General features: G+C 41.8%; 1 protein-coding gene across 1 annotated transcript in view; it reads right to left on the bottom strand.

Annotated features, from left to right (window-relative positions):
• LOC101949665 (sodium channel protein type 5 subunit alpha-like) overlaps nt 1–24,965 on the bottom strand; it is a 121,895-nt gene that overhangs the window by 12,392 nt on the left and 84,538 nt on the right. The window contains exons 22-24 of the mRNA XM_065582404.1: nt 22,616–22,757; nt 19,957–20,057; nt 11,655–11,925 (exon numbers count right to left, since the gene is read on the bottom strand). Of these exons, the coding sequence (XP_065438476.1) occupies nt 11,655–11,925; nt 19,957–20,057; nt 22,616–22,757 (514 nt within the window). The remainder of the gene's footprint in view (nt 1–11,654; nt 11,926–19,956; nt 20,058–22,615; nt 22,758–24,965) is intronic.

Here is a 24,965-nt window from a genome sequence, read left to right as displayed (position 1 = left end):
CCTCAATCGGGACTCTGCTGTTGATGACAGTATCTTCACCTTCATCCCACAACACCTGATCAGAGATGAACCCGGAATACTTCCAACCATGGAAGATGTCTGTACAGCTGTTAAACAGATGAAGAACAACAAGGCATCTGGAGTCGATCGAATTACTGCAGAAATCTATAAGCAGTGGGGAGAAGATCTCACCTTACAGCTATACACTCTTATTTTGAAAATCTGGAACCATGATAAAATCCCAGATGAACTTAGAGATGCTATGTTTGCAATGATCTTTAAGAAAGGAGATAAATCTGACTGTGGAAATTATAGAGGAATCTCTCTGCTGGCAATTTCAGCAAAAGTCCTTGCTAGATTTCTCACGAACTGTCTTCTTCCTCTTGCCAAAGACATTCTTCCTGAATCTCAGTGTGGGTTTAGACCATCTAGAGGCACTACTGACATAATCTTTACTGCTCGCCAGCTGCAGGAAAAATGTAGAGAACAACACAGACATATCTGGCATTCATTGACCTGACAAACACCTTTGACTCTATAAACAGGGTAGCACTGTGGGAAATCCTTCTGAAGTATGGATGTCCACCAAAATTTGTCATTATTCTTCATCTCCTTCATGATGACAAGCAAGCAGTGATCCTTTGTAATGAATCTACTACAGCTCCTTTTAAGGTGAAGACAGGCATTAAGCAGGGCTGTGTCACTGCCCTGAGACTCTTCTCCATCTTCCTTGCTGTGATGCTCTATTTCAGCAATTCTCAAACTGTGGGTCATGACCCCATTTTAATGGGGTCACCAGGGCTGGCTCAGACTTGCTGGGGCCTGGAACCAAAGTGAAAGCCTGAGCCCCACCACCCAGGGCTGAAGCCAAAGCCAAGGGCTTCAGCCCTGGGTAGTGAGGCTCAGGTTACAGGCCCCCTGCCTGGGGCTGAAGACCTTGCCCTTTGGCTTTCCCCCCTCGCTTCCCCCCACCCGGGATGGTGGGGCTTGGGCTTTGGCCCTGCCACCCGGGGCAGCTGGGCTCAGGCTTCGGTCCCCCACTCCGGGGATTGTGTAATAATTTGTGCTGTCAGAAAGGGGTGACGGTGCAATGAAGTTGGAGAACGCTTGCTCTATTTGGTCACTGACAAGATCCCAGCAGCAGTGCAGCTAATTTATCGAATGGATGGTAAGCTGTTCAACCTAGGCCGCTTCCGATCCATAACCAAAACGTCACCGACCTTAGTCGTTGAGCGTCAGTACGCTGATAACGCTGTAGTGTGTGCTCACTCAGAAACAGATCTTCAGACGACCATCATCTTTGCTGTGCATACCAGAAAATGGGGATGACACTCAACATCCAGAAGACAAAGGTCCTCTGTCAGCAAGCTCCTAGTGCACAACTCCCAGCACCAGCAACACAGATCCACGATAGCCTTCTAGAGAACACTGTGCATTTCCCATATCTTGGAAGCCACCTCTCACAGACAGCTGGCATTGACAAAGAAATCCAGTACCAGCTTAAATGTGCTAGCCGAGCTTTTGGTCATCTGAGAGAAAGGGTGTTTGAGATTGTAACATCAGGGTGTGCCATGGCTCGAACCAACATCCCACGTTAACCCACCCTGCTCAGAAATATATGTTTGCAATGTGACAGAGTCTGTGGCTCTAGAATAGGCCTCAACAGTCACCAGCAGACTCGCAGATAACTTGAAATGGACAATTCATGAAATACAATCATCCTCAACTTCAAGGGATTGCCAATGATGATACAATTTATTCTTAGACTGTTAGGCTATTGCAAACTTGCCTTTGCCAAATTTTATAAGATACCACTATTTTCACGCCCTGGAATACAGTTTTATAAGTTCCATTTTGCTTTAACATTCTACACTACTTTCTTTTATACTATATTATGAAAGATGTATGTACATGTTAGTTATTGTGGTTTGCGCTATGTATAGAATAATAGACAGAAAATTTTAATTGTATTAAATTAAAATTATAAAAAGCGCAAGTTATAAATGTTACTATTAATGGCAGACTGTCAATCTAGGAACTGTTTGGTCAAAAAGGCAAGCAACCACAAGCTTGATTTATTCTTCAGGACATCCCCTTACCTAAGACAAAGTCTGGTATAGAAATTATCTCTATCTAAAAAAAATCCCAAACAGATTTTGTAAGATATAGTATAAAAGAATGCAAAAGTGCTCTGTGTTCAGGATCAAAGAGAAGTGATGTTTAGAGATGTATTATTCAGAGCCACAAACTAAGTTATAAATGGGGCTTCTTTCATCTGTCCTCTCTTCATAGAAAACAATAAATGGTTACTCACACATCTCGTTTAATAATTTTTTTAATTAATGGAGATATCCTATCTCCTAGAACTGGAAGGGACCTTGAAAGGTCATTTAGTCCAGCCCCCTGCCTTCACCAGCAGGAACAAGTACTGATTTTTGCCCCAGATTCCTAAGTGGCCCCCTCAAGGATTGAGCTCACAACGCTGGGTTTAGCAGACCAATGCTCAAACTACTGAACTATCCCTCCCACCCATGGTCACTCTTTGAGATGTGTTGCACATGTCCTTTGCATGTCTCATGCACCAGTGCCAGAGAGTTTTCCTTAGGTACCTGACTGGGTGGCTATGCATGCACCCTTGCTACCCTCGTGGTCCAAGCCAAGGGTGTAAAGAGTGGAGTCATCCTGCCCATCCTTCAGTTCCTTTGCACCAGAGTTTGAATGATTGACTCTCGTGCTGGGGAAGGAATGTGGGTCATGTAAGGGACATATGCAACACATCTCAAAGAACAACTGTTATGAAAAGATGAGTAACCGTTTCTTCTTTGAGTGATTGCAAAGTGGTACTGGTGGATACACATATAGCAGATCCTTGTCCCATAGAAAGAGGAATGCATCCAAGATGCTGTGACACATTCTCAAACAGAATCAGGGACATTTTCTACTCTGGTGAGTTGCAAACAAGTCTACTGTAGGAACCCCACATATTGAAACACTGATCTTGGCACACCTGTGTTGATAGATCACTCGTGATCCAGATTGAATGACCTGCTCAAGCAATCTCCTAGGCCATTCTAAACTCCCAGCAGGTGGTGAGAGGCTTTAAGAGTTAACAAATTCCATATGCAGAAATGGCACCACCTGACTGTCTCCTGGCACATGCTGCCTGATCTGGCATTCCCTCCTTTTTCACATAAAATACTGTTGTGGTGCTGTTGGAGAGCACCTGGATGGTCCTGCCCTGTGCATGTGGCAAAAACTGCTGATGTTCTGAATATTGCAAGTAGCTCAATAATATGTATGTGTAGGTTGGCTTTGTAAGTAGATCACAATCCCCAAGCCTATAGATCACCCAAATGCACTCCCCACCCCATGGTGGAAGTGTCTGTTACCAAGGCCAAAATGGGGAGAGTAGATGAGAACAGGACTCCACTGCAATGTTGTCTTGGTTGATCCACCAAACCAGAGATGACAAGTCTTTGTCTGGGATAAACACTAGCTTATCTACATGGTGTGCCTGAGGGCAGTACACTGACCTGAGCCATGCTTGCAAGCCTCCAAAATGCAAAATGGCAGAGGGGGGTGTCACATAAGTGAATGGTGCCATATCTCCCAGGAGCCTGGGGCAGTTCCTTACTGTGGTCCAGGGTTGGCCCTTGAATGGCGCACAGAAATCTCATATAGCTAGAAACTGGATTGGGGCAGAAAAGCCGTGCCAAGGGTTGAGTCCAGGACCACCCCAATAAACTAGTCTCTGTAGATGTGGAGGTGTTCACTTCCAGGCCTAGGCATTGGAACAGAGCATCTGATGAATACGGCTCTCCACCTACTGACAGGAATGACCCCACACCAACTAATCACCTAAGTACAGATACATTTGGATGTCCCAGTGGTGGAGGTAGGCTGCTACCACTGCCATGCATTTTGCATGTCTCAATGTGGGAGACAGGCTGCTATCACAGCCATGCATTTGGCAAAAGTGTGGACAATAGGCCAAAGCGCAGAACTGGAAGTGATCACCTACTACTATGAGTCTTAGGACTCTTGTGTGGCCAGGATGGATTGCCACACAGAAATATGCATCTCACAAGTTGAGGGCAGCATACCAATTACCAAGATCTAAGGAAGAAATAATAGTTGTAAGGGAAACCAAACAGGACCGTGCCATTTTGATGTATCTGTTCAAGTGCTGAAGATCTAGAATTAACCTGAAACTCCCTTTTCCTTTGGGTATTACGAAGTAGCAGGAATAGAACCTTCTGCCCCAGTACTGAGGGGCACTTCCTCTGTAGAGTCCAAAGAAATTAGAGTCTGCAGTTCTTCTTATCTTATAACAGACCCATGAGATGGGTCTCTGAAAAGGGCTGGGCTGGCAGGTAGGAAGGTGGGGTGGGACAGAAGGATAGAAAGACACTGCATGGTATATTTCCATTCCACTGTACTTAGAACCCACTTGTCTAAGGTGATGAACTGCCAGGCATTTCGGAAACAGGATAACCTTTTCCCAAAGAGGGGGGAAAACTCAGTGAGGTCCAATCTGATAGGAATACCATCATCAACAAAAGAGTCAAACAGGTTGCTCTGAGGCCTGGGGCTATCTGAAAACATGACCATGGAGGCAAATAGTGGAGGCTTCCTTCTCTGTTGTCTCTGTTTGCATCTGGACTGATCCAGCTGTCTAGGCAGGTAATACTGCTATCTCAGCTGAAATTGACACCAAAACCTTGTTCTTTTGGAGGCTGGTATATAAAGTCACTGAGACTTTAACACTTCCCTAAGTCTTTTAGTGTAGAGTGCCTTATCAGTCTAAGAGGAAAATAAAGCACTGTCCCCAAAGGAAAAGTCTTCAGTAGTCTGTACTTCTATAGGAATCCATGCCTGAAGCCATGATAAACTACACATGGCTACCACTGTGTCAAAGACCCTGGAAGCTGATTCTGCAGCGTCCGGGGAAGCTGACCAGGATACTAAATGACCCTCCATCAGAAGGGACTGAAACTTGTCCCGAAGTCCTCGGGCTGCTTGATGAAGTACTTAGTCATAGCATCCCAATTTGAATAGTTGTATTGGGCCAAGAGAGCCAGATGGTTGTCTATGGTGCTGTAATTCTGCAGCTGAATAAGCCTTATTACCAAGAAGGTCCAAATCTTTGCATCCTTTTCTTTTGGGGTAGCTTTCGCTCTACTGTGGCGATGTCTTTCATGTACCTCTGCCACTACCAGAGAGCTCAGCATGGGGTATTGATAGAAGTGTTTGAACCCCTAGGATGTCACCTGGTATTTACTTCCAGTGCACTTTGCAAAAGGTGTGATGGACAATAGGGACTTGATAGGAGGCATAATCGCCTCATTTATATGAAGGGTAAGTTTCCCTGAAGTAGCTGGATGTAAAATGTCTATGAACTTTCAAGGGTTCTCCTCCACAAGCTCCATCTGGATACCAAGAAAAGTAGCCCTCCTTTTCAGGAGCTTTTGGTAGACCTTAAATTCATCCAGTACCATGGAAGATGCTGCTGCTACCAGTGTCTCATCTGGTGATGAGGATGAGGTATTCAGAGAAGGCAAGACAGAAACCTCCTAATGCTGATCTTGCACTGCTGATGAAGATGGTAGGTCTGAGGCAGGTTGTGAAAGGTTCCAGCAGCAGCTCAGTACCGACCATGAACAACCTCTCTGTAGTGTGTGGGAAACCTTATCTTCTCAGCAATCTACTTCAGTAGGTTAGCAGCAAAGTGGATCTCGATGTTGGAGGCATACTCGAGGGATCGAGTGTGGCAAGTGGTGGGGCTGGTATGGTACTGAAGGCCAGTTATGCCTAGACCAGGCACTCCAGTCTGTAGATCTGCTCTTGTCAGAGTGTCATCTGTGAGAGCAGGAATAAGTCCTGGAGGACACCCTGGATATTCTGAAGTGGGTGACATAACAACCCCCTTCACACTCTGATGAGGAATAGGAGTCCTTTGAAGGCCTAGGTGGTGTGGTACCGAGCCACATCATCAGAATCATAGAATCATAGAAGTTGGTACTGTAACAGACCCCAACATCGGTGCCAAAGTCTGCACTGCATAGGGTTGGAAGAGACCTCAGGAGGTCATCTAGCCCAACCCCCTGCTCAAAGCAGGACCAACCCCAACTAAATCATCCCAGCCAGGGCTTTGTCAAGCCAGGCCTTAAAAACCTCTAAGGATGGAGATTCCACCACCTCCCTAGGTAACCCATTCCAGTGCTTCACCACCCTCCTAGTGAAATAGTTTCTCCTAATATCCAACCTAGACCTCCCCCATTGCAATTTGAGACCACTGCTCCTTGTTCTGTCATGTGCCACCACTGAGAACAGTCTAGCTCCATCCTCTTTGGAACCCCCCTTCAGCAATCAGAGGCCAGGACTGTGGGCAGGTCTACACTAAAGTAGGGACCGACGCTCTGAGATCAATCCACCGGCAGTCGATTTAGTCGGTCTAGTAAAGACCTGCTAAATCGACTGCAGATCACTCTCCAGTCGACCCCTGTATTCTACCCCTGAAGAGAAGAGTAAGGTAAGTCGATGGGAGAAAATCTGTATCTGTCTACACCCCCCCTGGTGTAGACCCTGCGGTAACTCGACCTAAGGTACGTCAACTCCAGCTACTTTATTCACGTAGCTGGAGTTGCGTAGCATAGGTCGACTTACTGCAGTAGTGTAGACATAGCCTGTGTTCTACATCGAGACTGAAGTACTGGTGGTAGCAACAGGGGCTTTCTACCTATTTGTACTGTGAACTGCGGTGGAACAAGGAACTGGAAATCCAGGTGCCAGCACTGAGGAAGCTGAGGAAGATGCTACTAGATCTGAAGTCGTAGGTACTGTAACAGACCCCAATATCAGTGCCAAAGTCTGCACTGCATGTGATGGCCCCAGTAGGACACTGTCAGCCTTAATGAGTGGTGAACGCAGTTCCAAGCGGTACAACAGATCCTTCGTGGCTGCGTAGGCCTCTGGTGTTGTCTGCACCAATAAGATCCCTTGCCCTGCAGAAATCAGGGGTGATGGATCCTCTGTTGCCACTGATGAAATAGCCAGTCTCAGCAAACCTGGGATGGGTACCAGAGTCAATGGTTCTGTCCTAGGAAAGGCCCTATGTGGTGGTTCTGGGGAGCAGTGAGCCAAAAGGTGTGCTCTGCTTTTGGTACTGGAGTGACTAACGTCTGCGGCAGAGGTGTCCCACATCAAGGACTCTGAGAAAATCAAAACTGTCTTTGATTTCTGTCCTCAGGCAATGCCAGGGAAGCACTTCTACAAGGAATATTCAAGGAACTCCCGCGTTCTGACCAAGCAGGCTTCAATGCTAGGTGAAGAGTGGTTTCCCTGCGGATGTATATAAGTCACTCTTCTCTCTTCTGCTTTGTTCTAGTTTTGAAGCCTCAGAAAACTGGACACCTGTCTCTGACGTAAACCTCACCCAAACACTTCAAGAGCAAGAGTGATGATTATTTATGGCCATCAGCTTATGATATCTGGAGCAAGGAATGAAACCAGGTGTCCTTGGCATAGGCTCCCCCAGTACACGGCAAAGCTTAGAGAGCACAATTAGGTATGATCATAAAATACAATAAAAGAAAGGAAAGAAGGGGTACCAAAGGACCAAAGCTGAGTATTACTGACTATAACTAGATAACTATAGACACAATTAAGTTCACACAGCAACAAGGGCTGAAACGCACAGTATGTTCTGACCACCCACAGACAATACGAAGGAACTAAAGGGATGGACGGGGTGACTCCTCCCTTTATCCCCTCAGCTTGGAGGATGAGGGACACCAGTGTACAGGTATGGCCACCCCAACAGGTACTGCTAGGTAAAACACTCTGGCACCAGTGCAGAGACATGCACACATCAGCAGTGTAATGGACATATTCAATCTCTCAAAGAAGAACCTCAGTGTAAAACCACACAAAGGATTCTAGGAATAGTCTTATGGAAAATGATTTATGTCATCCGCACTCTAAAATAGTCATTCATTTAACTTTAAGGAGACTGCATATAGCTAGGAATTTTTTTGGTTACATCTAACCTCATGTTTCCACTTCAAGGTGAAAACCTTTGTTCACTACTTGAATGCTTGAGGTGGTATAAATTCCTTTTGTGGTGTTCATTTGCAAACGTTTTGTGTTTAAAGGCAGTTATCTAAGGTAATAACTCTCTGATGTCATTGCTATTTGAATAGTGAGATATTTTATGAACCAACATGAAAAAATTTGGTGCTATAACTGGATTACTATTGTGAGAAGCCATTTGAGTATAAAGATATTGTTATTAACAAGTTATATGGTAACGCTGAAGCAGCACCTTACTGAATTCAGGCAAGAGTCCCTCTCCAAGGACTGGTAAGAAGAAAGGACAATAATTTACTTGATGACTATTCAAATTTAAAGACTTCATAATTTCTGTTTAAAAAGATTATTTTAAGAGCTGAAACCCCTTTCTATCGGGAATAGTGGTGTTTAGACTAATTTGAAACAGAATTTTAAATCCTATTAATTGAGCTGAAGACAATGACCAGAACAACTCCAGGAGGGTGTTGAGCCAATGAGAGCGTGAAAGTGGCTGATATTTGAATCTAATCACACTTCTAAAAGAGGTGTGTTTTCCTCCTTCAATGAGATTATAAATAGAATATTATAAATCTCTCTGAATTGAGCAAGAAAGCAGCAACACTTGATCCCATCTCTCAATTTCAACAGCAACACACTTTACAGCACCCTTATCTAAACTCAGCAGCTCATCTTAGCTCTCTAAGAAAACTGCAGTAGTAACCAGATAGCTAAGAACAGAGAACTAAATAAACAAAATGCAGCATAAAAAAGAGGCAACTTTCCAGTCCAGCATTGATTTTGCAACATATACTGATGAGACAGAGTTTGCAAAAGCACTGCCAAGGGATTAGATTAAATTTTCCTTGTAATTATTTTAATGGGATATTGAAATGCTATTGCAATGTAAGGTATTAACTTCTTGTCCTGGTATACCAGGTCATTTGGACTATGTATTCCTAGAGAGGAGGAAGTGAGATAAATAATGGGATTTTATTCAAGTTTAAGATTCTTGATAAAGTGAGAAAAATAATGGGATTTTATTCAAGTTTAAGATTCTTAATATTTATTAATTTTCCTTTCTCAAGACAGCTCTTTGAACAGCTTCTTTTAAGTAACTGACTTTAAATATTGGTTTCATGAGACATAGGGCTTGTCTACACTTGTAATGCTACAGAGGCACAGCTGCACTATCTCCCCGAAAGGCGGTAACTAGGTCCACGGAAGAATTCTTTCATCAACCTAGGGCTGTCCACACCAGTTGACAGCACTTAGACTTAGGTTGACTTAACTACAATACTTAGGGGTGTACCGTAGACCTGCCTTAGTTAAGAGTACTCAACTTTATAAACTATGTTATCTGTGATAAAATAAACAGGATTCACCTACCCTTAATCAAAATTATTTTGCGCCTCTGTAAACTGTGTTAGTTACCTATGCTACATTGAGTCAATACTCAATTGGGGAAGAGGGATAGCTCAGTGGTTTGAGCGTTGGCCTACCAAAGTCAGGGTTATGAGTTCAATCCTTGAAGGGGCCACTTAGGGATCTAGGGCAAAACCAGTACTTGGTCCTGCTGGTGAAGGCAGGGGGCTGGACTCATATGACTTTTCAAGGTCCCTTCCAGTTCTAGGAGATAGGGTATCTCCATTAATTTATTATAATACTGATATTGGGAACCACATACTTTGGTTTATGTTTACCTAAAGAAGAGCATCCCCACTCGGGGAAGCTCAACTCTCAAAGGTGTAATCTCTGTTGTAAATTCTCCCCAGAGAGGCATTAAGAAGAGATTGTAACTGAAGTAACCATTATCTGTGGCTTGTTTATGATTTGTTTTTCTTTCTTTAATAATCATAGTTAATAATTATGATTACTTTACTTGTCTTTAATTGTGATGTACTCTCAGGCATGGAAAGAACCCTGTGTAACTAAAATACTGGGAGTCATGTCCCTGAATTGACAGTGAGAGAGACAATTATCAAGATTTGGAGTAGCATTTCTTGTTTCTCTGTTTAGACTACAACATTTTAATAATTTTGGAGATAAAATTAATTGGCGCTCAACCACTTAAAACACCCACTTTCTGCCCCAGAGGACTCATGTGCAGGAAGTCTGGCCATATGGCTTGCACCTCACTTTCAATATTTTATCTGAAAATGTGGCCCATGACTCCTTCGCCACGCCCACCAAGATGCTAACTGAGGGACATCCATTAATTTCTGGTATAGCTGGTAATTCCTGGTGGAATTAGCAAGCAGTAAAAATAAAAATAAAAAAAGAGCAGCAGATTAACCCTTTCATTGCTAATCCCCCACTATAAATGATTATGCTTCTATCACTCACTGAATTTAAAATGAAATTAATGGCATATTAGGATTTAGAGTAACTGGTACGTTACTACCCATGTAGCTACCCATCAGAGAACTAGACATTTTTCTGAGGTTTGTGGAATAGCTTAGTGTGCTATGCAGAAACAAGGGAGGAAGTTGAGAGCAAGTTTTTTGTCTGTCAGTTCTGGTGAATGCTCTATTATACAATCTGTGACTGGGCAGAAAGCATACACAAACCAGAGGATTGGTGAGGAAACCAGAGACAGGGAGGAAGTGGAAGCAACACAGATAAAAGCAGAAAGGATAGGCCCAGCAGAAGGGGAAGATTGTAGTGTTTCACAAGAAGTTGTGGGAGATTTAAAAAGGTGGGTGGTTCACTATTGTGGAAAGAGAAAGGGATAGTTTAAGCAACTAGAAACATGGTGGGAATTCTCTTTAGACGGGACAGACAAGGAAGAACTGAAAATAAGTATATCCACCTTCAGTTCTCTAACAGTAATTATCTACCTTCACCTAGTAATACTATATTTTACTGTCACCCAGTTTTATTTGAAAAGACCAAGTACAATTATATTCTCAACATTCACAAATAACGGGCCAAATCCAGAGAGCTACTGAGCAACTCTAACTCTCGTGAACTTCATGGTTCAGTACCTGTCAGGGTGTAGCTTGATTTTTTTTTAAAGAAATTCAATAAATGTCTGAATTTTCTTATAAAATTCACACAGTGGCCATCATTAACATCTTTACATATGTATCTTTTTGCCTAACTGGTATTACTGTGATATTTCTTATACTTCGTACTGGGAAAAATGCAGTACAATTAATTATTTGCTAGCTGAGAAAGTAAAGATTTTTAAGGGCAGCCACTGTTTTACTATATTATTTACTCAATAAAAACCAAACTTGTTCTTTTCCCAAAAAGCATTTATGGGTAGATTGAAAACTATGCCCGTCAGTATATCTCTGCTCTTTTCCAAGGACACTAGTGAAAGCAATGTGGTTTTTTGTTTTTGGTTTTGGGTTTTTTTTTGGGGGGGGGGGGGGGGGAATTATCCGCTTTTTTGTTTGCTTGCTTTGTTCATTTGGAATGAATTGCCTACACCTGGGATAGAACAACTCCAATGGAACCAGAATTTCTCTGTGTGATTTACATGAATATTTACTACTGGTCAAACAAATCTCCATTTTAACCTTTTGTTTGCTTGGGGCTGGCAAAACAAAATTCTTGGCCTCACAGCAAATTTTACTTACTAACTAATGAAAGGATCACAACAAGTAAATCAAATATATTCCAGCCATCGGTGAAGAAGTAGTATCTTAGAGCCAGTATTTTCATGATGCACTCTCCAGTAAATATGGCAACAAAGACCTTGTTGATGATCTCAAGAATATTCTTGCTTTTTTCATCTTGGTCTTCACTGACCCACATCATAATGATCATGTTAAGGCAGATGAGAGTCACAATGGTAATCTCAAAAGCTTTGCTTGATACAATGTCAAAAAAAAATCCTTGGTATTTGTTCTGAGAACAAGAAAATGGTCATTAGTGCTAGTTATAAGAATCAAGCAACACAAAAATGGTAATATAATTAAATCTCTACCTCCAGGAAATTAACTCAAGGGAAAATAAATATCACAATAATGGGCCTGAAACATTTTTTTAGGTGACAGCATAGACATCCAAGATTGAAAGCTGCACCTAATATTTCCACATATCACACAATCATGGTTCTTTAGTGGAAATTACACAGCAGAGAATTTCCAGAGTATATTATAACTTATATTTATAAACACGGTTTTAACAAACATGTTTAGTGTAAACGGTTCTTATTAGAGCTAGTAAAACAGCAAAAACCTGATTCACTAATTAATTTATGAAACCAAGCTCCAAGGTCAATTTGCTACTACTTGTGGGTATTATTTGTTATGTACAAGTATTCAGACAACCATTCATTCATGAAAATGTTAATGAATCCTGAAATTTTCAAAAATTTGAACATAGAAGAATTATTTGCCTGTACGATAACTGGAATTCTTTAAGATGTGCTGTCCATATACAAGTACCACTCTTGGTAGTGCACATGTACTTTGTGACCTTGAGATTAGAGTCTTTTGTTCAGCAGTGCCTGTTGGTCCACATATGCACCCTGAATGCTCTTGTACTCATGTTCCGAGGACCTAAAGGGCAGTGTGGGATCAACCACCACTCAGTTCCTGCTCCGCAACAAAAATCCAATTTACTATAGGATTCTGTAATAGTGGGGAAGGACTGTGGAATGTGTGTGTATACACACACACACACACACGTATCTCAAAAAATCCCAGCTATTGCACAGGTAAGTAACTTTTATTTCTTCTTTGAGTGCTTGTCCCTATATGTGACTCCCAAACAGTGGCCTGAAGTAAGGTGGTGGTGGCTCAGAGTCTCATCTGAAGATAGATTGTAAAACAGCTCTGCCAAAAGAAGTGTCCACTCTAGAAGCTTCCACTAATGCACAGTGCTTAGTAAACATCTGTATGGAGGCCTATGTGGTTACTTTGCCGATGTCAATAATGTGGATGTTTCTCAAAGCAGCAGCAGAGGCTGCTTGTTTCCTAGTGGCATGGGCTCTAATGCTATCTGGGGATCTAATCTATATAGTCCATAACAAAGTCTGATGCACCCTGAAACCCATTTAAATAACCTTTGGATGGAAATAGGACGGCCATTCATTCTCTTGGCAAAGGACAAGAAAAGTCTTTAGGAAGCTCTGAAGGGTTTTATTTGCTGCAGGTAAAGGGCTGGGGCCCTATGAATATTGAGGATATGTAGATTAGAGGCTCCATGACTAGAATGAAGCTTAGGAAAAAATGTAGGTAGCTGGATAGTCTGATTTAAATGGAAGTCTGATATTACTTTTGGCAAGAACTTAGAGGGTGGTCTAAAAGACATCTTATCAGAGTAGAAAGTAGGTGCTCTCCTGGCAGATTCCTCTTACACTATCTCCTCTATCTTTCTAGCCAATGTGATTGCTATTAGGAAAGAAATTTTCATGGATAAGTATAGCTGAGAACGTGATGCCATGGGCTCAAATGGGGGACCCATGAAGCCTGCCAGCATAACATTAAGGTCCCGTGGGGAATGGCTTCAATATTGGTGGAAAACCCCTCATGAAGCCCTTAAGGAATCTGGACATCCTGGGGTGGGAACAGACTGTACATCCCATGAGAGGTGGACAGTAAATGTTAGTAGCTGCTAGGTGCACCTTCACAGAACTAATTAAAAGTCGAGAGATCTCTAGAGAGAGTAGATAGCTAAAATAGTATGTGGCATTTGTGTCTCAAGAGGCTGTAAGACATACCATTTCAAAAATCTTCTCCACTTAGCCACATAAGTGTGTCTGGTAGAGCCTTTCCTACTATTTGCTAAAATATTCTGCACGTCTGATGAACAAGGCCTCTTTACTTCTGACATACATCCAGAAATCATATTGTCAGATGCAGGGTAGATGGGTTTGGATGGAGGATGGTTCCTTCATTTTGGGCCCCAGACCTGGCTTGGCCAGGTGGGAGCTATCAGGATAACCCTGGATGCATCTTGTCTGATCTTCCTGAGTTCCTTTGGAAACAATGGCATTGGTGGATAAGCATATATCAGTGCATGGGACCGTGAAATGAGGAACCCATCCGAAAACTCTGACAGGTTTCAGAGTAACAGCCGTGTTAGTCTGTATCCGCAAAAAGAAGAACAGGAGTACTTGTGGCACCTTAGAGACTAACAAATTTATTAGAGCATAAGCTTTCATGGACTACAGCCCACTTCCGAAGAATGCATCCGAAGAAGTGGGCTGTAGTCCACGAAAGCTTATGCTCTAATAAATTTGTTAGTCTCTAAGGTGCCACAAGTACTCCTGTTCTTCTTTTTTCTGAAAACTCTGGAAAACAAAATTGACACTTCTTGTTCCTGTCTATCACAAAGTGGCCTATTGGCAGACTACCCCATTCCTTGGAAACTGCCTGAACTACCGAATCATGGATTATCCCACTTGTGATCTGATGAAAATTATCAGCTCAGTGTGTCCATCACAGTGTTGTGCAGAAGGTAAGTAGATCTGAGAGATATATGATTTTGAATGCAACAATTCCATAGCTGAACTGCCTTCTGGAACAGTTGAGATGAGCATGCCCCTCCCTGCCTATTTATATAATACATAGTGGTCATGTGTTTTGTCCTGATGTGAATGGACAGTCCTTGAATCAGAGCTAAGAACTCCATAGATGCTGTGGGTGGGAGTTTTGTGTAGAGAAGAACTATGTTACAGGGATTACCACTTCAGAATGGAATTGTGTGCAAGGGATTATGGCCTCATCCAGAGACAAAGATGAGGCAGTCATTGATCCGTATCATGCCCTCTTGAAGCTCCTATGGTACCTGAATCAGGCTATGGAGTGTCTTTAGATGAGGAATGAAGAGAAGAGGCAATTGTGACCTATATTTTGCAGAAGCTGTATGAGGAGGTCTGCTTCTGATTTTAGAGGAATACAAAACCTAAGAATGGCTATACTGGGTCACACCAATGTTCCATCTAGCCCAGTATCCTGTGTTCTGACAGTGGCCAATGCAAGATGCTTCAGAGGGAGTGAACAGAACAGGAAAATTACTGAATGATCCATGCCGTCATCTAGTCCCAGCTTCCTGCAGTCAGATGTTTAAGGATACCTGGAGCATGAGGTTCCATCCCTAACCATCCTAACTAGTAGCCACTTATGGACATTTCCTCCATGAATGTATCTAATTCTTTCTTTGAACCCAGTTATACTTATAGTTATACTTTACAACATCATCTGGCAATGAGTTCCACAGGTTGGCTGTGCATTGTGTGAAGAAATACTTCCTTATGGTAGTTTTTAACCTGCTGCCTATTAATTTCATTGAGTGACTCCTGGTTCTTGTGTTATGTAAAGAGATAAATATCTAGGGCAGTCAAGCGATTAAAAAAATTAATCATGATTAATCACATTGTTAAACAATAATAGAATACCATTTATTTAAATATTTTTGGATGTTTTCTACATTTTCAAATATATTGATTTCAATTACAACACAGAATACAAAGTGTACAGTGCTCATTTTATATTTATTTTTCATTACAAGTATTTGAACTATAAAAAACAACAAAAATAGTATTTTTCAATTCACCTAATACAAGTACTGTAGTGCAATCTCTTTATCATGAAAGTTGAACTTACAAATGTAGAATTACATACAAAAAACCTGCATTAAAAAAAAATGCAACATTTTAGAGCCTGCAAGTTCACTCAGTCCTACTTCTTATTAAGCCAATCGCTCAGACAAACAAGTTTGTTTACATTTGCAGGAGATAATACTGCCCAGTTCTTCTTTACAATGTCACCTGAAAGTGAGAACAGGAATTCTCATGGCACTGGTGTAACCAGTATTAGAAGATATTTATGTGCCAGATGCGCTAAAGATTCATATATCCCTTCATGCTTCAACCACCATTCCAGGGGACATGCGTCCATGCTGATGACGGGTTCTGATCGATAACAATCCAAAGCAATGTGGACCAACGCATGTTCATTTTCATTATCTGAGTCAGATGCCATCAGCACAAGGTTGATTTTCTTTTTTGGGAGTTCGGGTTCTGTATTTTCCACATTGGAGTGTTGCTCTTTTAAGACTTCTGAAAGCATGCTCTACACCTCATCCGTCTCAGATTTTGGAAGGCACTTCGGATTCTTAAACCTTGGATCGAGTGCTGTAGCTATCTTTATAAATCTCACACTGAAATCTGCAGTGAAAGTGTTCTTAAAATGAACATCATGTGCTGGGTCATCACCTGAGACTGATATAACATGAAATATATGGCAGAATGCAAGTAAAACAGAACAGGGGACATACAATTCTCCCCCAAAGAGTTCAGTCACAAATTTAATTAATGCATTATTTTTTTAACGAGCATCATCAGCATGGAAGCATGTCCTCTGGAATGATGACTGAGGCATGAAGGGCCATATCTGGCATGTAAATATCTTGCAATGCCGGCTACAAAAGTGCCATGCAAATACCTGTTGTCACTTTCTGGTTACATTGTAAATAAGAAGAGTACATTATTATCTTCTATAAATGTAAACAAACTTGTTTGTCTTAGTGATTGGTTGAACAAGAAGTAGGAATGTGTGGACTCGTAGGCTCTGAAGTTTTACATTGTTTTGTTTTTGAGTGCAGTTATGTAACAAAAAAAATCTACATTTGTAAGTTGCACTTTCATGACAAAGAGATTGCACTACAGTACTTGTATGAGGTGAATTGAAAAATACTATTTCTTTTGTTTATCATTTTAACAATGCAAATATTTGTAATAAAAAATAATATTTGATTTCAATTACAACACAGAATACAATATATATGAAAATGTAGAAAAACATCTAACATATTTAATAAATTTCAATTGGTATTAACAGTGCAATTAAAACTGAGATTAATCACGATTAATTTTTTAATTGTGATTAATTCTTTTGAGTTAATCACGTGAGTTAACTGCAATTAATTGACAGACCTATAAATAATGCTTCCTTATTCACTTTCTCCACACCATTCATGATTTTATAGACCTCTATCATATCCCCTTTTAGTTGTCTCTTTTGCAAGCTGAACATGCCCAGTCTTTTTAATTTCTCCCCATATGGAATTTGTTCCATATCCATATTCATTTTTGTTGCTCTTCTCTGTATTTTTTCAATTTCTAATATATCTTTTTGAGATGGGGTGACCAGAGCTGCATGCAGTATTCAAGGTGTTGGCATACCATGGGTTTATATAGTGACATTATGATATTTTCTGTCTTATCAGCTATCCCTTTCCAAATAATTCCTAATGGTCTGTTGGCTTTTTTGACTGCTGCTGCACACTGAGCTGGTGTTTTCAGAGAACGCCTTCCCTTCAAAATCTTTTTAGCAGATATGATGAACAAAGGCCTATCTTGACAGGTTTCAGAGTAGCAGCCGTGTTAGTCTGTATCCACAAAAAGAACAAGAGTACTTGTGGCACCTTAGAGACTAACAAATTTATTTGAGCATAAGCTTTCGTGAGTTACATCCCACTTCTTCGGATGCATAGAATGGAACACAACTATTTCACATTTGGGGACAATATATACCTTCAAGTCAGCGGCACTGCTAGGGGTACCCACATGGCCCCACAGTATGCCAACATTTTTATGGCTGACTTAGGGGACGAGAGCTAAGGAAGCATTGTTCTAACGCCCCTACTTATGCTCAAATAAATTTGTTAGTCTCTAAGGTGCCACAAGTACTCCTGTTCTTTTAACGTTATGAATGTTAACTGAATGTTTGAGTCAGCCTTGAAAGCATGAAAACTTCAAAGACCATTATATTGAGGTGGGCCAGATGATATAAGACCACAGAATATTCATAGCCCTTTGTATCAATATATGTTATATGTATGTGTGTGTTACTGGTTTACTAGCAGGTGATTAATGCCAAATCCCAATGCTGGTTATGTAGATATGACTGTGCATTGTGTGAAGAAGTACTTCCTTATGTTAGTCTTAAACCTGCTGCCTATTAATTTTAAGGCTTGACCTCCTGGGGAGAAGGAAAGAGATTGGTGGTACCTGTTTTCAGTAGGCTAGGAGACAAAGCAAGAGTTTTGGTATAAAAGGCTGAGTTTATCCTGAAAGAGAAGCTTTCTTTTTAATTCAACAAATGGACGTGATCCGTTGCTTAAAGAGGGGATAGGTTAGAAGGACCTGAACCTGTGATCAGACTGATGAGTGACTTCTGGAAAATTTAGTGTGTGTTTAGACCTTTTTATTATTTTATGTTTTCTCTGTATGCTTTTGTCTTTAAATAAATGTACTATGCTTTGGAAGAGCTGTTCGGTTCCTGATAAATTACTGTCATTGTCCTTCAGAGAGAAAGCAAAGAGGAGGGGTCGGGTGTTAGTCAGACCTTATTGGGATAATCACAGTGGATTGCAGGGTATCTGCAGATCTCTGGTTAAGAGGAAGTGGAACGCGGGTCCCTGCCTAGAGAGAGGTGATGGCTAGAGGCCTGAGATGACATTCCTTGAGCAAACTACAGAAGGCGGATTAAAGGAGCAGTTACCCAGAATTTACCCAGTCTTCTTAGGACAGTCCCACTAGAATCCCTGCAAGTCTGTGGCTTAGTCAGTGGAACCCTGGAGCTAACTGAAGCTGAGCTCACAGGGGATCTCTGGACACAACAGGCATGTGTGTGTCAGTCAATCAGTCAGTATGACCTGGGTCTGAGGCAGGCTGTATAGTGTGGTCAAGCAGAAACAATTTAAGCTTCACCTCTCTGGCTTTTAAAGTTCTTTTTGAAAAGGGCTTGTACACAGTGTATTTACTCAGGATATGGGTCTTCCCCAAACCAAAAAGGGACCTATTGTGTTCATCATTAATAGAAAGTACAGCTCACAAAGGGGGCAATATTTAAATCCAGGAGACTTTGAATGTGACATCCTCATGCCCTGGTGCTGGCAAGATCCTGGTCAAGAAATACTTACAAGGGAAGGTACAAGTACTAAAACCTTCTGCCCAAAAAATGAAATCTATTAAAAGAGGTGTCAACAGGCAACTAAGTATATTAACTGTATTTTTTTATCAAAAAGAAACAGTGTGGTACATGGATACTGGAATTCTGTCTCAAAGCTATAGGTTGTGAGAAGGAACAGAGTAGTGGTTAGTCCTTCATGGCCTCTCAGTACCTAACCACAAGTGGGCACAGGGTGTATGCAAGCCCTATCAGACACTGCTGGCCAAAAGACCTCAGTGTCGAGTACATGTGCACCCCCCAAAAACGGACTATATATATGGACAAGCAGTAAAAGGAGAATAAATATTCATTTGAAATTTAATACTAGGCATAAGTTATTTGTTAATAACTGTTTTAATCACCTGTTTTAAAAGTTGCAGTAACTTAATCAGGGAGTGCAAATCATATTTGTGATTAGGATATGTCTTAGCTGGAGCTAGAATTTCTAGCTCAGGCAGATATACCCAGCTAAAAAGAAGAGCGTAGCTGCAGCAGTGCAGGTGGCAGGATGGGCTAACTCCCACAAGTTTGTAGCTAGGGTTCAAAACAGGATTGCACTTGGGGTGGCTACACGGCTATTTTTAACACACTAGCTCAGTCAGAGTTAGTGCAGGTGTGTCTACCCAAGCTGGAAATTACACCTCCAGCTCCAATGTAGACATACCTTTAGGTGACCATCATCATACTGTGAGCAGTAAATAGTCAACCCAAACCGTTCACAAACACCTGATATGATGCCAATATTTTCCCTATGTATTTGGTGATTACTTACAAATAAAAATGTTAGAAGAAATTAGGATCAGTTTGCAACTGAGTCACAAATAGAAATAGGTCTGAATTAGTGAAAAATATTAATCACAATGCATAATTTCATCAGATCTCATTTTGAATGTGTGTTTCCAGCTGATAGATTGGTCTAAAAATAGTCACTGATTATGCATATTTGTTTCAAAGTGATTCAGGATGGACTTACCAATGGCCTTGGGATGGATTTTTGGGGTTTCTTGGATCCAAGTTTCTTCAGGGCATTATAATACTTTTTCTGTTCCTTTGTCAAAAAGATATGATCTCCGCCTAAGTACAGGAAAATCACACTGCTATTCATTTTAATTGAAGACAGTTAACTGGGGGGAAAAATGCATTTTTGCAAGAAAATGTTTACCTAGCATTGTTATAAGTAGTACCTAAGAGAGATTGAGAAAAATATGTTTTTCTTGCCTATTTTTTCAGTTGGTTACATTTTGCTTTGGACAGTTTATTGTCAGAATAGTCAGCCAGGGCTTGATGTTAAAACCCTTACCCATTTGAGTTGCCCTTACTTACATAAGCAAGGGTTTGCAAGCTCAAGCCCTTAGTCAGTTTCCCTTGCTATTTGTGAGTCTTTTTTGAAAAAAAATGATGGAAGCAAGGTCTGAATGAGTTCTCTCCTGACATCTAGTGAGACATATGCTGGGAGAAAAGACTTCAGGTGCAGACTGCGTTTGCATAAACATGCCTGTTCTGCGTAGGTGCGCAGCAAATGGAGCTGCTTTGCCAAAATGATCAGTTTTGGCTGGTTTGGGTTACAATCAGGGGTGAAAGTGAGCCAGTACAGGCCGGTACAGTGTACTGCTAAGAAGCTGGTACCGGCCCGTACGCAGCCCACATTAAAGTGCTGCTCCTTTTGCTTCCCCCGTCGGCGGCCCTGCCAGTATGGTCCGTACCGGCAGGGCCGCCGACAGGGTGGTGGGGGTGGAGAAGGGGCAGCAACGTTAAAGCACTCCCGTGGCAAAGGACCATCCTTAAAGCACTGCCGCGGCAGCTCTTTAACGTCGTTCCCCTTTTCCCCCTCTCGGACGCCGACGGGAGGGGCAAAGGGAGCAGCTGCCCCAGGGCCGGAGATTTAAAAGGGCCCAGGCCTCCAGCCGCCACTGCCGCCCTTTAAATTGCTGCTGACGGGCTAGCTGGGGGATGCTCACCCCCAGCCCCGCCCCTTCTGCCCAAGACCCCGCCCTTCTGGGGGCCGGAGCCGGCCCCTGTACTGGTAAGTCTTTGGAGTTATTTTCACCCCGGTTACAATCACTCTAGTATTTGAATGCAGAGGTAATTAAATGTTGTTTTCCTTACTGTACGAGCAAAGAGCAGCAGAACTGTGCTTAGCATGCCCTGATTGAGGGGATCACCCTAACTTGAACCTCACTTGCTAAGCAGGGGGTAGGAATGCCAAATCCCAGTGGAGAAGGGAGTGAGTGAGCATAGGTGTTTCTACCTGGTGGTGTGGCCTCTGCCAACAGAGAACTAGATACCATTTGAGCTGCCCCTCTCCAGCGTTTAATGACAAAGCTGATTGGACTCATTTAAGAGTTCTGGTTGGTGATTCCTAGAGCTGTTCTCACTGCTAAGCAAGTCTAAGGGCTACATTTTAGACCTTGTGTGGGAACAGCGAAAGGCAACAAAGAAACTGCACTGACATTGAGGTTTCCCACTGCCTGCTGAAATCACAGAGAGTTGGGTTAAGTGGTGGAACCTCGGAATATGACACTGCAGTAGCACCTGGTGGTGGTGGTAGAGAGTGGCAGCAGAAGCTGCGAGCTATTTGCAGAGGCAGCAGTAGCAGAGGCATTGCTCAACATGCCCCCCTCTTGGGGTGGGAGATGAGCCCCCTCCCTATGAATGCAGCTCTGAACTCTGGGTCTTCACTGACCAAGGACTGCCAACTGTGGGTGTGGTGCCATGAAGGGAAAGGAGAGTGGTGTATTAAGGGACATTAGTTTGTTGGACTTTCACACCACAAGGTGAGAAACTGCAGCAAAGGACACTCTCCACCGCACTGTGGGTAGATGTTTGCCTATTGTCACATCCATTCGCATTGTGGTTGTGATGTTTTCCCAAATTAATGGCTTACTCAAGATGTGCTTGCAAAACATATTGTCCCAGGTAGCCCGGACAAGCCCCCCAAAATGTAACCCTTCTGCCAGGTGGAGTCAGCAGCAACAAGGGCTGCGTAAGATGTTCCCCTAAACAACAGAAAATAGAACCGGCCCAAGCTCCCACCCAGTAATCTGGGAAAACTAAGCACAACTCCTGGGCACCTCTAAGGGTATGTCTATACTGCAATTAAAAGCCCGCCACTGGCCCATGCCAGCTGACTCAGGCTCATGGGGTCGGGCTAAGGGGCTATTTAATTGCAGTGTAGATGTTTGGATATGGGCTGGAGCCAGGACTCTAAGACCCTGCAAGGTGGGAGGATGAGTGTGTGTGTGTGTGGGGGGGAACGGTAGAGATGGGGGGAACAGGAACCTGGAGGTTGTGTGGGAGGGGGAATCAGGAACCTGAATGAAAGTGGGGGGTGGTAGTGGTGATGAAGGAAGCAGGGATCCGGAAGGGGTGGGGAATGGAGATGTGGGGAGAAAGCAGGGACCCAGATTGGGGGAAGGAGCTGTTTATAACAAAATGCTAGGTTTCTCAGCTCAGCCTTTGCAAATATTGACCCTGGAAGGTGTTAGCAAATAAAGTAAACAAACATAACCCTTTGATTCTTTGTAGATGAGCCAAAGTCCCACCATGCCTTGTGTTTATAATTCAACAGTATTCAACAGTCACAGGATTGAACGGCTTATTCAGGGCTTTGAAACACAGTTGATATGCAATACTTATCTTTTTCCTTTGTTGGTTAAAATTTTTGATAACAACTCCAATGAAGAGATTCATCATGAAAAAAGATCCAATCATGATAAAACACACAAAATACAAATACATGAGTAAACGGTGTTCACATATTGGCTGCTGGTCTACCTATAACAATAAATAAATAAACAGAAAAAACAGTCAGAAAAATTGCTCTCATTTCAACTTTGTAATAATTGATCCTTTTATCATCAGGAAGGCCCGATTGTTTAAAAGCATTTATACACTTACATTTGCATGCACAAGTATAACAGGTCTGCACAAATGAAGACGTAGACAGATACAGATATAACAGAAAATCCTGGATCTAAATAACAAAATATTAATGCTGACCTGAAGTTATGCTTTTGTTACACTCAATCCAAGTATGTTATCTGCTGGGAACCCAATAACAATGTTTGTCTCTCAATACTTGTTCCATTATTTTGCTAGGAATAAAAAACTAATCTTAAATGACAAGAGTTGCCAAGACCACTCTTCTTTCCTTTTTGAAGGTTAGCACTACATTTGTAATTTTCTATTCTTCTGGTACCTAAACAGTTTTCCATTATTTTTCAAAAATAATTGACAGTAAATACATTAGTCAGTTCCTATAGTAGCCTAGGATGCATATCATCAGGGCTGATAGATACTACGTGTTCAAATAAATGCACGGAAGTTCAATACTATCTTCCTAGTATTTCCTTAATACCCAACATCCCAACCAGCCAATATAGGACACAATGTAGGAAGAAATGCCACAGGAGGAGATTTTAAAGGCACAAATGCAGCTAGGCGTTCATATCCAATGAAAGTCAACAGGAGTTATGCATCAAAATGATATTTGTGCCTTTGAAAATCTCATTCTCCATGTCAATTTTTTCAAAGGTGTATAAAATGACTGTTTCATGAAAGATAATTCATACTTTAATTGAATTAATGAAATAGTTTTATCATCTTACACCTGGTTTTGGCTCATTTTTGTTCCTTTTCTCTTTATATATTTTCTCTAACACATTTTTAAAATATCCTTAAGTTGTTGTTCATTATTGTCTAACTACATGCCATCCATCTCTGTCCAGTTATTGACTGTTTTCGTCTGTGATCCTGGTTTCGCTTGAGTTTTTTTTAATCTACTTCTTGCTCCTTAGCCGCTTCTTTTCATTAAGCAATTTTACTTCAGTTTATTATTATGTATCTTCTTATTTTTCTTCTTTTCCTCTTCCCTTCCTCTTCTTGCTCTCCTACGCCTTCCTTTCCTTTCACCCACCCATGTTAGGTTCTAAAAAGTGGAAGTTAAATTAAAAAGTGGAAGTTCAATTCTAGTGAGGAAAATAAAAAGGAGCATAAACACTGGCAAATGACGTGTAAAACTACAATTAGGAAGGCCAATAAAGAATTTGAGGAACAGTTAGCCAAAGACTCAAAAAGTAATAGCAACATTTTTTTAAGTACATCAGAAGCAGGAAGCCTGCTAAACAACCAGTGGGGCCACTGGATGATCCAGGTGCTAAAGGAGCACTCAAGGACAATAAGGCCATTGTGGAGAAACTAAGTGAATTCTTTGCATCCGTCTTCACGGCTGAGGATGTAAGAGAGATTCCCAAACCTGAGCCATTCTTTTTAGGTGACAGATCTGAGGAACTGTCCCAGATTGAGATATCATTAGAGGAGGTTTGGGGAAAAATTGATAAATTAAACAGCAATAAGTCACCTGGACCAGATGGTATTCACCCAAGAGTTCTGAAGGAACTCAGATGTGAAATTGCAGAACTACTAACTGTAGTCTGTAACCTATCATTTAAATCAGCTTCTGTACCAGATGACTGGAGGATAGCTAATGTGACGCCAATTTTTAAAAAGAGCTCCAGAGGTGATCCCGGCAATTACAGGCCTGCAATCTTGACTTCAGTACCAGGCAAACTGGTTGAAACTATAATAAAGAACAATATTGTCAGACATATTTGTTGAGGAAGAGTCAACTTGGTTTTAGTAAAGGGAAATCATGCCTCACCAATTTACTAGAATTCTTTGAGGGGGTCAACAAGCATGTGGACCAAGAGGATCCAGTGGATATAGTGTACTTAGATTTTCAGAAAGCCTTTGACAAGGTCCCTCACCAAAGGCTCTTACACAAAGTAAGCTGCCACGGGATAAGAGGGAAGGTGCTCTCATGAATTGGTAACTGGTTAAAAGATAGGAAACAAAGGGTAGATATAAATGGTCAGTTTTCAGGATGGAGAGAGTGGTGGTGTCCCACAAGGGTCTGTTCTGGGACCAGTCCTATTCAACATATTCATAAATGATCTGGAAAAGGGGGTAAACAGTGAGGTAGCA

Source organism: Chrysemys picta, chromosome 2 (assembly GCF_011386835.1).
Source record: "Chrysemys picta bellii isolate R12L10 chromosome 2, ASM1138683v2, whole genome shotgun sequence".
Taxonomy (NCBI): Eukaryota; Metazoa; Chordata; order Testudines; family Emydidae; genus Chrysemys; species Chrysemys picta.
Note: the sequence above shows the minus strand (reverse complement) of the source record. Positions and strands in the feature narration are given on the sequence as shown.